General features: G+C 46.8%; 3 protein-coding genes across 5 annotated transcripts in view; all 3 read right to left on the bottom strand.

Moving 5' to 3' along the window:
- Positions 1-6,403, bottom strand: part of LOC306797397 (protein NLRC3-like) — a 40,186-nt gene extending 33,783 nt beyond the window's left edge. The window contains exons 1-2 of the mRNA XM_079296745.1: positions 6,305-6,403; positions 2,101-2,211 (exon numbers count right to left, since the gene is read on the bottom strand). Coding sequence (XP_079152871.1) covers positions 2,101-2,211; positions 6,305-6,366 — 173 coding nt within the window. The 5' untranslated portion in view covers positions 6,367-6,403. The remainder of the gene's footprint in view (positions 1-2,100; positions 2,212-6,304) is intronic.
- The window catches only part of LOC306797396 (uncharacterized protein), a 252,933-nt gene that overhangs the window by 168,215 nt on the left and 68,615 nt on the right, over positions 1-16,103 (bottom strand). The window lies entirely within an intron of this gene.
- Positions 7,716-16,103, bottom strand: part of LOC306797401 (uncharacterized protein) — a 31,680-nt gene continuing 23,292 nt past the window's right edge. Inside the window, exon 6 of the mRNA XM_079296749.1 lies at positions 7,716-7,875. Coding sequence (XP_079152875.1) covers positions 7,737-7,875 — 139 coding nt within the window. The 3' untranslated portion in view covers positions 7,716-7,736. The remainder of the gene's footprint in view (positions 7,876-16,103) is intronic.

Below are 16,103 nucleotides of genomic sequence, written 5' to 3'. Positions count from 1 at the left end.
GAGAAGAACAAATTCTCTTTCCAATCAAGTGCTTACAAGGAAGCAGAATACGCTTCCTCTCTGAGAAAACCCTCTCCGCCAACACACAGGTTCATCCACACAGCTTGGAGCTGATCAGCTTGAGTCGAACCAAGAAGCTCAGAAGGACCACGTCCACCATGAAGAAGTCATCTCACAGTAAGAGGCTGAGCTTAGTGTCTGGGCTGAGTGAGGTCATTGTGTTCTGTGATCTAGTTGGTGTTTTGTTTAAGTTACTCTGTTGTTATAACTGTGACTTCATCATTGAAGAAGAAGTGGAGAGCAGGGTCGTCCTTCAGTCAGAGGATCGGCGGTTCGATCCCCGGCTCCGCTCGTCCATGTCGATGTGTCCTTGAGCACTTAGCCCGTCATCAGAGTGTGAATGATGACAAGTAGTGTGAAAGTGCTTTGAGTGGTCGGAAAGACGAGGACCACATCCACACTAGTCCAGTTTTGCTACGTTCACACTGAGCAGCCACACCACGCCGGAGTTTTGGAGCAGCCTAAACGGAGGAACCTGAAAACTCCGCCGAGGTTGGAGGTATTTGAAAACTCCGGGGTTTTGGTTGAGTGTAGACGTCGGATACGGATGTCTGTTAGAAAAAAATGAGCCCACAGCCGTGCTCGCTACTGGATTGGTTATTACCAGCCATGACGTCTCCGTCCCTGATTCGTCACACTCGCTATCACGTGACCCGTACCCGGAAGAAAACAAACAGCCGGCGACCAGCAGCGATTCATTTCAACACGGATAACGAATGGCAAGCCTTGCTTGCTGTGTTGTCTGTACTAGCAGCTATTGAGGAGTTAAATGTGTCATTTTACAATGCTGCTAATGCCTACAGGCGGAGGAGGCGAGCTGTTCTTCGAATGATGAGCGACAATTCCCGAGTCCAGAGACGCTATCAGGCCCGGTTTTGTGCAAGCTGTATTACCTGTTGCGTACGAGCAGCTGTTGTGCAGTAAAAAGTCTGCATTTATGTGGAGGAAGCAGCTGTTATTCCAGCTGCTTGACCATCGGCGATCAGCCCCCACGGAGCGGCTGTCTGAAGCTACAGTTAGCAATAAATGCTATTCAGAGCTACAGCTACAAACAGACAACACAGAGGAGACGAGTGAGAGACGAGTGAGAGACGCTGATTCATTTTACTTCTTCCGGTTGGTAGCCTTGAGAGACCTTAGTCTGTAAGTATTTCTTCATGGAGCATGAAAATATGTACGAAGATATATTATATTCGCCAATTAGCGGTTAGCATTTCCCCATTGGCGGTAATGTTAAAATTAGCTTAGAAGCTAGCGAGTCGGACCTGTTGCATGATGTTGTGCCCTAAAAGATGGAGCAAATGCCCTAAAGAATTGATGGAGGGTGAAGATGATGTCCCTGTTTCTCTGCTGGGTGACCAGCTTATCCCCTGATGCCGTATCTCATGAAGGAATACCCGATGGAGCTAACGCTACATTCATCAGCCCCACGGCAACAACACATGGAAGCGAGTGATAGACGTGTGTTGACCACATTTATGGACCATAATCGAGTAAACGTTTCCGTGTAAGTGTTGATTTTAAAGTAAAGTTGATGTGAGCGAGAGAGAGAGAGAGAGAGAGAGAGCCGCAGTGCTGTAACTACATCTGAAAAATAAAACTTTCCACGAACTTTGTCTGTTTGAGTTTATAGAGGAAGATCTTAAGTATCAAATACAACCTTTCATTGTTAAAGACTGCTTTATTACTCTGTCATATTTTTTTTAACTGAGCAAGCAATCCACTTCCTGTTTACACCGTCACGCGCATGCCCAGTGTACGTTAATGGCCACGTGCTGTCCGTCTTCGAAGGCTGCCGTGTGGATGCAGATCAACTTGAGAATAATGCTGAAAATTCCCGTGTGGACGGAGATCGTTTCTATTTGACAACTCTGCATCCAACGAGACACGGACTAGTGTGGATATGGCCTAGAAAAGAGCTATACAAGTACAGACCATTTACCATTTACACACACACACACACACTCACACATTATATTAAATCAGGTGAGAATAGAGGCGTTCATGAACGCTCCACTGGTTCCCTGGATCATTCATTACCTGGACGTTTGGCCACTCTTTCTGAAATACAGCGGCAGATCCTTGGACCAGTCACTCTTCATGGACACACAGCTGGGTTCAGGTTCATCTGAGTCCAGTTCCGTGAGGTTCCTGTCAGACAGAGAGGAAGACCACCAGAGAAGGAGATCCACTTATTAAATCTTCAGCTCCAGAAGCTGCTGAAGACTAGAAGCTATCAACAAGAAGATAAAAGTCTGAAGCTCTTGTTGGGGTCTGCAGGGTTCATACACATTTGGACCAATGGATTTCCATGACTTTTCCATGACTTTAAGCCAAATTTCCATGACCAAACATTTTGTGAAATCTCGGTGTATACATGAAAGTGAGAAAATGTAGTATTTAAACTAAAAATGAGAATTCTAAAGCACACAGCATACCTTAAATGACACAAATGAATGAGAGACAATAGTTTGATTAGAATAACAACATTTATATCCTCTGACAGGCATTCAGTAGGATCCAGCTCGTGCACACATTGCGTTCCCTTTTAGTGCAAATTTTAACAAAACGAGTTGGCAACTAACTCTTCAAACATAAATCATCAAAAACAATTTCACATTTAAACAGGTTTATAAAACAACATTCACATAACAAGAGCTTTTTTTGTGTGTTGGACTGACACACTCACACAGACTTGTCCCTTGAGAGGCTCGCAAGAGAGAATAGCTCGTGGCAACCTGAACAAGTTGTAATGAAAGAAGAAGTTTGTGCTTTACTGTCCACGGGAACTCAAGTGAACTGTAGTGCCAGCTTAGCGTTTCATTTCTTCAAGCTCCGCATCTATCTGCTTTTCAATCTCCGGCAGAGATGCCTTCTTCTCTTTTGCAGTTCGGCGGAAGCTGTTAGATTTGGTGATGAAGGTCAGTTGGTTTGTAGCTTCTGCTTTCTCAGCATATTCATCTGCTGATCTCTCGAGTGCGCGAATATCCGTCTCCATTCTTGCCCTCTTCTTTTTTAAGTCATCCAGCTCATCAAATTGTGCCGCGATCTGGCTATCGGGCAACATCCGGCGAAATATCAGGCTGGCATCTTCTGATGATTTAAATGAAAAGTGGGAATTGGCAACCTTCAGTGCCCACATTACCTCCGCAGTAAGGACGTCATTTTTTGTTCCAGCGCCATCCGTTATCGCCGCCTGCTTGTTTGCGGAAACGTCATGGGCGGGAGCTCTGATGTCGGCTCCCCCCCATGTTAGAAATATCGACGTTTTGCCTCCACACAACCTGCATTTGGCTCGTCCCGGGTCTTTGTCGGGTGTAACCCATGTCTTGTATTTGTCCATGTGTAGCCAAGCATTTTTGAATCGACACTTCCCCGGCACAGTCAATGATACCGACCGTTCGCGAACCGAGCTAATGTTGCTATCGCAGTAGCTCAGGGAAGCGGTCGGCATGTCACCTGTTAAGGTGCGTTCACTGGCAGCGCGAATAATTCGCACTGCGAGTTTGAGAGCGTATGCCTGGTTATATCTTTCTTTTAAAAGCATATTAATTATTTCAAACTCAGCGTAAATGTACGACATGAACATATGAATGTAAAAAAATTCCATGACTTTTCCAAAACTTTTGGGATTTTATTTTTTTCCATGACTTATCCAGGCCTGGAAATAACCATTTTAAAATTCCATGACTTTTCCAGGTTTTTCATGACCGTACGAACCCTGGGTCTGACATGGTGTGCTACAAAGACTTGGGCCTACAGGCCTGCAGGGCCTGCAGAGCAGTCAAAAGCCTGATTTGAGTTTCAGATTGACACCAACCCCGGTAACGTTCAATCACACCTGGGTGTGACTTTTCATCCAGGCTCAACGCTGGGATCTAATTGGACGAGGGCCCCAGGACTTCCTGTGGTGCAACTCTGTCCCTGAAACCATCAAACTCTGCTTCACCCTCAGCTCTCGGCCATTCCACGCAGTTCACTTCACTTGCGAGGAGGCACAGAAACATAGCGCTGCTGTTTGTAAAAAGAACATCCGAGGTCACGGTCTTAAATTCACTGGACGACAATGGACTCTGTTCTTGGATCCTGAAGAAGAGAAGTGGACAACTTACCTGCAGAAAGAAGAAAACACATCCTTCAGAGAAAGAGAAGAACAAATTCTCTTTCCAATCAAGTGCTTACAAGGAAGCAGAATACGCTTCCTCTCTGAGAAAACCCTCTCCGCCAACACACAGGTTCATCCACACAGCTTGGAGCTGATCAGCTTGAGTCGAACCAAGAAGCTCAGAAGGACCACGTCCACCATGAAGAAGTCATCTCACAGTAAGAGGCTGAGCTTAGTGTCTGGGCTGAGTGAGGTCATTGTGTTCTGTGATCTAGTTGGTGTTTTGTTTAAGTTACTCTGTTGTTATAACTGTGACTTCATCATTGAAGAAGAAGTGGAGAGCAGGGTCGTCCTTCAGTCAGAGGATCGGCGGTTCGATCCCCGGCTCCGCTCGTCCATGTCGATGTGTCCTTGAGCACTTAGCCCGTCATCAGAGTGTGAATGATGACAAGTAGTGTGAAAGTGCTTTGAGTGGTCGGAAAGACGAGGACCACATCCACACTAGTCCAGTTTTGCTACGTTCACACTGAGCAGCCACACCACGCCGGAGTTTTGGAGCAGCCTAAACGGAGGAACCTGAAAACTCCGCCGAGGTTGGAGGTATTTGAAAACTCCGGGGTTTTGGTTGAGTGTAGACGTCGGATACGGATGTCTGTTAGAAAAAAATGAGCCCACAGCCGTGCTCGCTACTGGATTGGTTATTACCAGCCATGACGTCTCCGTCCCTGATTCGTCACACTCGCTATCACGTGACCCGTACCCGGAAGAAAACAAACAGCCGGCGACCAGCAGCGATTCATTTCAACACGGATAACGAATGGCAAGCCTTGCTTGCTGTGTTGTCTGTACTAGCAGCTATTGAGGAGTTAAATGTGTCATTTTACAATGCTGCTAATGCCTACAGGCGGAGGAGGCGAGCTGTTCTTCGAACGATGAGCGACAATTCCCGAGTCCAGAGACGTATCAGCCCCGGTTTTGTGCACGCTGTATTACCTGTTGCGTACGAGCAGCTGTTGTGCAGTAAAAAGTCTGCATTTATGTGGAGGAAGCAGCTGTTATTCCAGCTGCTTGACCATCGGCGATCAGCCCCCACGGAGCGGCTGTCTGAAGCTACAGTTAGCAATAAATGCTATTCAGAGCTACAGCTACAAACAGACAACACAGAGGAGACGAGTGAGAGACGAGTGAGAGACGCTGATTCATTTTACTTCTTCCGGTTGGTAGCCTTGAGAGACCTTAGTCTGTAAGTATTTCTTCATGGAGCATGAAAATATGTACGAAGATATATTATATTCGCCAATTAGCGGTTAGCATTTCCCCATTGGCGGTAATGTTAAAATTAGCTTAGAAGCTAGCGAGTCGGACCTGTTGCATGATGTTGTGCCCTAAAAGATGGAGCAAATGCCCTAAAGAATTGATGGAGGGTGAAGATGATGTCCCTGTTTCTCTGCTGGGTGACCAGCTTATCCCCTGATGCCGTATCTCATGAAGGAATACCCCGATGGAGCTAACGCTACATTCATCAGCCCCACGGCAACAACACATGGAAGCGAGTGATAGACGTGTGTTGACCACATTTATGGACCATAATCGAGTAAACGTTTCCGTGTAAGTGTTGATTTTAAAGTAAAGTTGATGTGAGCGAGAGAGAGAGAGAGAGAGAGCTGCAGTGCTGTAACTACATCTGAAAAATAAAACTTTCCACGAACTTTGTCTGTTTGAGTTTATAGAGGAAGATCTTAAGTATCAAATACAACCTTTCATTGTTAAAGACTGCTTAATTACTCTGTCATATTTTTTTTAACTGAGCAAGCAATCCACTTCCTGTTTACACCGTCACGCGCATGCCCAGTGTACGTTAATGGCCACGTGTTGTCCGCCTTCGAAGGCTGCCGTGTGGATGCAGATCAACTTGAGAATAATGCTGAAAATTCCCGTGTGGACGGAGATCGTTTCTATTTGACAACTCTGCATCCAACGAGACACGGACTAGTGTGGATATGGCCTAGAAAAGAGCTATACAAGTACAGACCATTTACCATTTACACACACACACACACACACTCACACATTATATTAAATCAGGTGAGAATAGAGGCGTTCATGAACGCTCCACTGGTTCCCTGGATCATTCATTACCTGGACGTTTGGCCACTCTTTCTGAAATACAGCGGCAGATCCTTGGACCAGTCACTCTTCATGGACACACAGCTGGGTTCAGGTTCATCTGAGTCCAGTTCCGTGAGGTTCCTGTCAGACAGAGAGGAAGACCACCAGAGAAGGAGATCCACTTATTAAATCTTCAGCTCCAGAAGCTGCTGAAGACTAGAAGCTATCAACAAGAAGATAAAAGTCTGAAGCTCTTGTTGGGATCTAAAGGAGCGTGTTTGGGTTATCAGCATTTAAGAAACTGAATTCTTGACATCAATAGAATTATTGATGTAAGTAACAATTATTAATGATTATTAATATAAACGGGGCACCACCCTGCGAACAGGGACCAATAACCAAACGATAAACTAAGTCTCATAATTAGTAGTCACTCATAATGTCAATAGTCTGCGTATGACTATACATTCAGTGACAGTGAAGGTTTTAAGTTCGAGCACAGGCTACTACATACAGTCTTATCAAATACATATGCACAAGTAATCACAGACGACTGCTCCTTAAAGTATAACAGACTTTATTAAATCAAAATAATAAATGATCAAATCAATTACTATTGCAACCAACAAACGTTATCATACAATTTTATATGCCTAAACTAAAGAATGAATAAAATGGATGAGAGTGTATGTCTGTGTGTGTGTGTGTGTGTGGGTCTGTGGGTGAAAAGGAGGGGGAGTCTTAAGAACTACAGCTAGAGACTACAAAGATGGCGGCGTCGAGTGACGCTGGCCAAAAGGGGAGGGGCCTTAAGAACTACAGCTAAAAACTACAAAGATGGCGGAGTCGAGTGACTCGGACAAAATGGCAGTTAGGCTGCTGTATGTAATCACGTGTGCCTGGGCAGCACGTGTGTTGTGAGGCGATCGTTTCAACGGGGTTCCCCAGGTGTAGAGCTAGGAGCTGTGTGTGTTACGTGAGAGGAGGAAAGAGAAAAAGGTGGGGGCTCATGAATCAAACTTCTGCGCGCGGTCCGCATTGTAGTGAGCCTGAGTTTGCTGGTTCTATCACGCATAAGTATACCGCTGTCGTCTTTGAACTGCCGGTAACATATGCCGTGATAAGCCACGGCCCTCAGCTCACTCACAGAGTCGAGTTAATGAAAAGAGAACTTCCACACGGAGTGGAAGACAATGAATGAAAATAATCCCAAAGAAACAGTCATAGCAGTTAATACACGAATACAGCGGCGCTTCTCTGCGCCGTAATGATTGCGTAATACCTCAATATCACGCGACAGTAACTTAAACACACAAAAACACGGGAATATCAACATATAAATGAATGACCTGAATTAAATTTACGTTAATTTAAGCTAAGCTATGCCCAAATGCCAAGAATCTTACTTGTCGATGCTTCATTGCAACGTTGAAGTGTTCGTGAGCAAAGCGGTCCGTTTTCCTCATCGGGAAGGGGGACAGGGGGGGGAGCTTGCTTGCAGCGCGGCTGGTAGCGGGCGCTGTGTGTCGCACGGCTTTTGCTGGTGCGGCTTCGGTCCGTTGGCGTGGCTCTGGAGCAAACGCAGACGTGGTCTATCCTCGCTGCAGGGAGGATGACCTATGTCAAGAAGAGTTGAGCCCACAGAGCTGCCTCGAAAACATGCATACACGATCAGGGGAAGGTCAGGATATAAAAAGCATATAATCAGAAATCAATAGTTAAAGTGTAATCTAAAGATAAAGTGTATGATCGTTACATAACAAATGTTTAATACATAGAGTGATTTAACAAATGTAAACCTGATAATAATAATATGTGTATCTGAGTATAGTGCAGTCTGAGTGTAGAAAGTACGGAGAAAGAGGAAGTAAGCAGGGTGTTGGCTTCAAGGGATGGGGAAATAATGATGGTTGAGAAGAGAAGACACAAAGCACAATAATGATGAAGGATGAGATCAATAATCATTTTATAAGCACATGTGTACTAACCAAACCGATTTAACAAATGTAAAAACTGATTAACAAATGTCTTGTGTAAACGGAGCTGCGATAAAAGTGCTAGTCAGGATGACTTGCAGAAAATAGGGACAGACTGTCGCAAGAGATGAGTCATAGAGGCATGATACAGGATGAAGCCTGGACATGTCCGGACATGTTCGAACCCAACGCCCTTTCCAGAGGGTGGGGGGGATGAGATCATGTATTGAACAGGAGGGGGCTAACAGCCCAAATGATGAATAAAAGAAGTGGTTTGCTTGCTGCAAGCTGGGATTTCAACACGCGTGCTGTCCAAATGCACCAGATGAGAAGATACGGACGACTGCAGCTGATGTATTGAGGGCTTCGTCTCTGTTCATGGAAAAGAGACCTCTGTTCGTGGACAAGAAGATTTAAAGACGGAGGTTTTCCTCTCCCCACTGCTCGACTCTTAAACATCTGGACAACAGAGAAGATGCAGCAGCCCGAGAAAGACTTTGTACTGAGTTTTGTGGACTGTTGGCCGAACTCCGTTGCAGAGCAGGAGGACCGAGGGTCTGGCCAGACCTTCGCTCCTAACAACTCCAAAAGAACCTTTTTCATCGCACCATTGAACATCCAGCTCCAACCGAGCCGTCTCGGCAACGAAAACTAATGAGTATAATCAGAGAAGAAAATTAAATTAACGAATCAAGTGTAGTGACATTTTATGTGAGCTGTAGCTTTAACCCTTGCAAACTAACCAAATATAACCTGCAATAAATATCTAATCTGCATTTAAAGTAAATTTCTCAAGTGCATTCATTTGCTCAAGTAGTAAAAAGTTCCTCGTGGCAGTAAAAAGTTAAAGCCATTGTATGTCTAACAACTGAGTTCTGAAAGGTTATCCTAGAGACCGAATCCACTTAACAATCCCTTACGGTTTTAGCAAGAATTAATCCTAGCCGTTAAAACCTAACCTGGCATTTACCAAGAGCACGGATCCATAAGAGGGAAGCTGCCATAACCGACGCGACTGGTAGGAGCGCCCGGGGTCAGGGTGGCCCCTCGACCGAGTGCACTCAGACCGGAGGAAGCAGGGTAGACGTCGGGAGTAACGGCAGTTAGAAGAGCCAGGCGAGTTCCCTCGCCAGAACACCAGCTCGAGAATCTTTTAATAGAGAGCTGAGTCAGTAATTAGCCCCGTATCGGGCCAGAAGTACCCAGGATCTAACATGTGGCGCCCATAACGTGGGGCTCGACGGAAAAGGAGTACGTTGAGTCCAAAAGAAGAACCCCGGCAGCCAAGAGAGGCTGTCGTTCGTGTACGAAAAGACCTGAGGTGAGGCGTTGTGGTAGAAAGTAAAGCTGCCCAAGCCTCGAAGAAGTCCGATGGCGAGACATCCACGCATCGAAGCTGTGTGTGGTATTTACAAGCCAGCACAGGAGAAGCCGCAGGCGACGGGGAGCATCGACCAGACTCGCCCGACCTGTAGAGGGGCCAGAGCCTGATCCCATCCCTTCCTCAACGCGCGACGAGAGGCTTTGGGAGGAAGGCGACTCGAGACAACAAAGACAAAGACAAAGTCCAAGATGCAAGTGCAGCAGAACGGACCAGATGTTCCAGGGACCGGCCGGCAGACGGAGGCGACCCAGCGGGACGAGCCAGCGGCCCAGATGAAGGAATCGCCACCGGACGGCAGAGAGGACCCGATGGCGACGAAGGCAGCCCGCAGACGACGACGACTCAGCAGGACGTGCCAGCGACATCGACCCAGGACCCGGCAGCAGACGGCAGCGCGGACCAGGAGGAGGACGGCGCTGGAGCTCGAAGTGGTGCACCAGAGGGCCCACACGCGAGAAGAAATTCACTGGCAAGGAAACGAAGAAGTGGATCGTTTCGTCCAGATGACACAAATTGTCTTTGTTGGGATCGAGAAGTGGGAAGAATTGCCCAAAGGAAGGGTAGTCCCAGAAGAGAGCGTGGAGGAGGTGGTGCAGGCAGTGCATGGCGCACTAGGATATGCAGGCACCGTTCCAACGCAAAGGGAACTGGAAAAGCAGCGACTCTGGATTCCGGAAAAAGAAGTCCGCAGAATCCTAAAAAAAAAACTGTGAGTTGTGTGGTCGATACAACGCAGGAAGGAGAGGACAAAGGGAGGGGAGGACTCACCATTAAGAAAAGAGGAATCCAAGGAGTAGGGCAGCTGAAGCCGGTTCCGCATTAGGAGAAAACCAGGAACTCAAGAATGGCCACCAACATACAAGATTTACCACCCTACGTCAGAGTGGCCAATGTCAAAGGGGTGGTTAACATGAGAAGGAGTACTACGGGGCTCTGGGCAGGAAGAGCCCTGAGGAAGTTGGGTTATGCAAGAAGTGATTTCTCTCCGAAGAGAATGAAGTCTTAACATGGAGAGAAATTAAGAATGACTGTGTGGTCTGCCTGCTGCCGACCACCCTAGCCGTTGCATGGCAGGGACCCGGAGACCAGAAACCACTCCGGGTCACAGGAAAAAGAAAAGAGTTTAACCGCATGCGCCATAAACCGGTGAAGGTTATGGATGCATGCATATGCGGTACATGCCGTGTGGAGAAGTTAACAAGGTTAACCTTCATCACCGAGTGGTGATCGACAGCTGGGAGCAGGCATCAGGACCGTCTTCACCAGAGGACGACGTGCTCGTCATCACTGCCCTGGCCGACGAAAACTTCCTGTGAGATTCCTACTAGCTAAGGCGAGGCAGCCTGTGACCTCAAGAAGGGGATGTCAAGAAGAGTTGAGCCCACAGAGCTGCCTCGAAAACATGCATACACGATCAGGGGAAGGTCAGGATATAAAAAGCATATAATCAGAAATCAATAGTTAAAGTGTAATCTAAAGATAAAGTGTATGATCGTTACATAACAAATGTTTAATACATAGAGTGATTTAACAAATGTAAACCTGATAATAATAATATGTGTATCTGAGTATAGTGCAGTCTGAGTGTAGAAAGTACGGAGAAAGAGGAAGTAAGCAGGGTGTTGGCTTCAAGGGATGGGGAAATAATGATGGTTGAGAAGAGAAGACACAAAGCACAATAATGATGAAGGATGAGATCAATAATCATTTTATAAGCACATGTGTACTAACCAAACCGATTTAACAAATGTAAAAACTGATTAACAAATGTCTTGTGTAAACGGAGCTGCGATAAAAGTGCTAGTCAGGATGACTTGCAGAAAATAGGGACAGACTGTCGCAAGAGATGAGTCATAGAGGCATGATACAGGATGAAGCCTGGACATGTCCGGACATGTTCGAACCCAACGCCCTTTCCAGAGGGTGGGGGGGATGAGATCATGTATTGAACAGGAGGGGGCTAACAGCCCAAATGATGAATAAAAGAAGTGGTTTGCTTGCTGCAAGCTGGGATTTCAACACGCGTGCTGTCCAAATGCACCAGATGAGAAGATACGGACGACTGCAGCTGATGTATTGAGGGCTTCGTCTCTGTTCATGGAAAAGAGACCTCTGTTCGTGGACAAGAAGATTTAAAGACGGAGGTTTTCCTCTCCCCACTGCTCGACTCTTAAACATCTGGACAACAGAGAAGATGCAGCAGCCCGAGAAAGACTTTGTACTGAGTTTTGTGGACTGTTGGCCGAACTCCGTTGCAGAGCAGGAGGACCGAGGGTCTGGCCAGACCTTCGCTCCTAACAACTCCAAAAGAACCTTTTTCATCGCACCATTGAACATCCAGCTCCAACCGAGCCGTCTCGGCAACGAAAACTAATGAGTATAATCAGAGAAGAAAATTAAATTAACGAATCAAGTGTAGTGACATTTTATGTGAGCTGTAGCTTTAACCCTTGCAAACTAACCAAATATAACCTGCAATAAATATCTAATCTGCATTTAAAGTAAATTTCTCAAGTGCATTCATTTGCTCAAGTAGTAAAAAGTTCCTCGTGGCAGTAAAAAGTTAAAGCCATTGTATGTCTAACAACTGAGTTCTGAAAGGTTATCCTAGAGACCGAATCCACTTAACAATCCCTTACGGTTTTAGCAAGAATTAATCCTAGCCGTTAAAACCTAACCTGGCATTTACCAAGAGCACGGATCCATAAGAGGGAAGCTGCCATAACCGACGCGACTGGTAGGAGCGCCCGGGGTCAGGGTGGCCCCTCGACCGAGTGCACTCAGACCGGAGGAAGCAGGGTAGACGTCGGGAGTAACGGCAGTTAGAAGAGCCAGGCGAGTTCCCTCGCCAGAACACCAGCTCGAGAATCTTTTAATAGAGAGCTGAGTCAGTAATTAGCCCCGTATCGGGCCAGAAGTACCCAGGATCTAACACCTAACTTCGGCTGAGACGACGTGGTCCGTAGGTCTTGCCGGGAATCCTCGGTCACGAGAGGAGCGAGGCTTCGTCGGGCTCCTCTGTGCCGGTTTGTGCACAAAATAAAAAGAAAAGTGGAGAACGGATCGCTGATGCGGGTTCGTCTCGCGGGCTGAGTGGAGCCGTACTCAACGTGGAACACTGTCGTTTCGTCCAGCGAAATGGCTCGTGACCTGTCAGGGTTTGAGTAGGGGAGAAGGGCCGTTGCGTCCTCGTGGCCTCCGTCGTGCTGGAGGGGGGAGGAGAGGCCGATGTATCTTCATGCGTCCAGGACGAAGGTCCGGGTGAAGAGCGGTTGCGTGCTCCCTAACTCAACCGAGGTCGATTGGAAAAAAGCCTTGAAATGGGGGAAGGAGACAGTTTTATAGAACAGTGTCTGAACCACAGGGGGTCCCGGAGGCCTTTGGCTCTCGGCCAATGAGATTGCAGCGGTGTAGTCAGGTGACTTCAGGAACCATAGGTTTTTTTGGGGGGGGGGGGAATTCACACCCTAGTGTGACATTCCTTTGCTCTCCTCAAACTAAAAATCAGGATGAGACCCTTGCTTGAAAAGGTTAAGGCCTGATTTCTCTTTGTCCACAGCACATATTGAAGCCATATGGTCAGACCCCAACATCCCCCCTTTGTTCTGAAGAGCGAGGTGTTGGCTTCGGTCTTTAGAGCAAACCAAGGGCTGGCATGTGCATCCATGTGGTGGGGAAACCTGAAGAGGTGAGACAGTCCAAGTGTTCCTGAGACCAAAAGCAGTGGTTAAAACAGGCAGTGTTCATTGTTCATAGAGTTCAAGGTTCATAGTGGTCAAGTTCATGGTGTTCAAGTTCAGAGTTCATTGGCATCTGGGCAGATGACTAAGGTGGCATATGGGCAGATGACTTTAACTACTTCTACCTACATCTACTATCATACACAATTCAAATCATAGGTGAGCAAAACATTATTCCCAAATAATTCAATCGCTATTATGATGTTGTGATAATCTAGCATTGCGGCATAGTGTCAAAGAAAGTAACAACCCAAATAAAACAAAACACAAAACACAAAAGAGAGAGATGGAAAGAATAGAAAGACAAGAAGCAGGTGAGGGGCAAACAGTGGTTACAACTCCTAGACAGGACTGGAGTCCGTCGGCGGAGCAGTCGTAGGTTGGCTACGTGGTGTTATGAATAGGAGGGAATCCAGTTAGTCTGTCGCTTCTGGATCTATTAGTACATGATATGTGCGTCTATCTCTCTCTGATCGGTAGATTTAGAGCGAGTCCTGTGTCTAAGTTTTAGAATCTATCGATATTGGAGTTGCGTTGCCAAGACTATAGGCCAGAGGTACCTGTGAGGGTTGCATAACAGTAGTGGTAGCAGATTTACAGATTTCGTTAGCATGGCTAGTGTGACTAGCTAGGCTGGTCCTTCGCTGCTCCAGCTGTTGACAGCTGAGCCTTCTCGGATGAGGTCCTGGGTTAAATCTGACTGCTACGGCAGAGGTTATGTCCTCTTTGGTTACTTCTGGTAGAGTCTATAAAGCATGCAAAGGGTTCTCTATGAGAGTGGAGCATCAGTTTACAGTCACAATGAACGTCTCAGGTCATGCAACTGTTCTGGTTGAAGTTGGCTGTGTTAGCGGTTAGTGCATGTCTACAGGGTGAGTTGGAGCATGCAGTTAAACGTCAGTAGTCAATAGTAAGCTGCCATTCTGCCGGTTGGTTTCGGCACTGGCGAGATTAGAGTGTACTTCCTGTGAAGTGCATCTCTCTAAGTTTCTGTTGTCAGAGAGCCCACCCCCCTCGCGCTGTTCAAGTGGCGAGGGCAGATATCCCACGTTACCGTCAGCACTCAGGGAAACGTCGCGAACAGTTTCACTCTGGAGTGTGTCATGGCGGGCTGGTGATATCTCCCTCCCCCACCCTCCTAATTAGAGATGGAGACAGGTCCGGCGCACAGGTCAAGTTCAAGTTTACGAGACAAGATTTCAGAGGAAAATACCCGGATCTTTCATCAGTCAGATTTCTGTTCTATTATTCGTCTTTCTGGGAGAACGAGTGTCACGATATTAAAGTTCTAGCGGTGCCTCTTCGTCCCTTTATCTACCCAGCTAGTGTTCTCATGCTGTTATTTAGTTCCACACCACCAGGGAGGTTTGGAACCAGAGCCTCGGACTCATAAAGGTCCCGGTACCCAAGAAGAGGAACGACTCCAGACTGTATGCAAGAAGTGGACGTCGTCATGGTGACGTCTCTCATTGGTTTGTGGACTGATGTTTTGAGCCTCAAGTTTGGCCATTTCGCCATTGCCAACTTGTTGTTTTTTGCAACCAGTGAACAGGAAGTGACCATATCTGGACGTAGTCGTCATGACGTAGAGACGCCGTACACGTCTCTGGTAGAGACCTGTCAATCAGCGTGTAGCCCCGCCCTAAAGCATCCCCTGCTTTATGGTCTGTGTGACTCTAAATGGACCATAATGTACTAAATGAACATCATGCTGTATTGAAGAAGACTTGAAACTAGAGATTGAGACATAAACTCATGTTTACAATGTTTACTGAGGGAATAAATCAAGAGAGAAGTAGAGTCATTTTCTATAGACTTCTATACAACCAGAGGAGTCGCCCCCTGGTGGACACTAGAGAGAATGCAGGTGTGAACCTGGTGTTTCTTGACATTTCCTCCGGGGTAAACGCTACATGGCTGCCCGATCCAAAGTTGTGGCTAACTTCGAGGCTAGCACCCTTCACTTTAAAGAGCAGCAGGTGACAAACGAGCCAGTTTGAAGGAGCCGACAACTTCGTTTAGCGCCTCAGAAAACGACGTAATCACGAAATAGTTTTAGACGCTTTAGAAACAGGAAGGAGTTTCTGTTACCAATCGGTCAAGAGAATGAAAGCAGTGAGAATAGAGGTGTTTATGAACGCTCCACTGGTTCCCTGGATCATTCATTACCTGGGTGTTTGGGAACTGTTCCTGAACCACAGCGGCGGCTCCATGGACCAGTCACTCTTCATGGACACACCGCTGGGTTCAGGTTCATCTGAGTCCAGTTCCGTGAGGTTCCTGTCAGACAGAGAGGAAGACCACCAGAGAAGGAGATCCACTTATTAAATCTTCAGCTCCAGAAGCTGCTGAAGACTAGAAGCTATCAACAAGAAGATAAAAGTCTGAAGCTCTTGTTGGGGTCTGCAGGGTTCATACACATTTGGACCAATGGATTTCCATGACTTTTCCATGACTTTAAGCCAAATTTCCATGACCAAACATTTTGTGAAATCTCGGTGTATACATGAAAGTGAGAAAATGTAGTATTTAAACTAGGAGTGGGGCATGTTAGATCCTGGGTACTTCTGGCCCGATACGGGGCTAATTACTGACTCAGCTCTCTATTAAAAGATTCTCGAGCTGGTGTTCTGGCGAGGGAACTCGCCTGGCTCCGCTAACTGCCTTTACTCCCGACGTCTACCCTGCTTCCTCCGGTCTGAGTGCACTCGGTCGAGGGGCCACCCTGA

Source organism: Melanostigma gelatinosum (genome assembly GCF_949748355.1).
Source record: "Melanostigma gelatinosum genome assembly, chromosome: 24".
Taxonomy (NCBI): domain Eukaryota; kingdom Metazoa; phylum Chordata; class Actinopteri; order Perciformes; family Zoarcidae; genus Melanostigma; species Melanostigma gelatinosum.
This window is presented reverse-complemented; position numbering and strand designations above follow the sequence as displayed.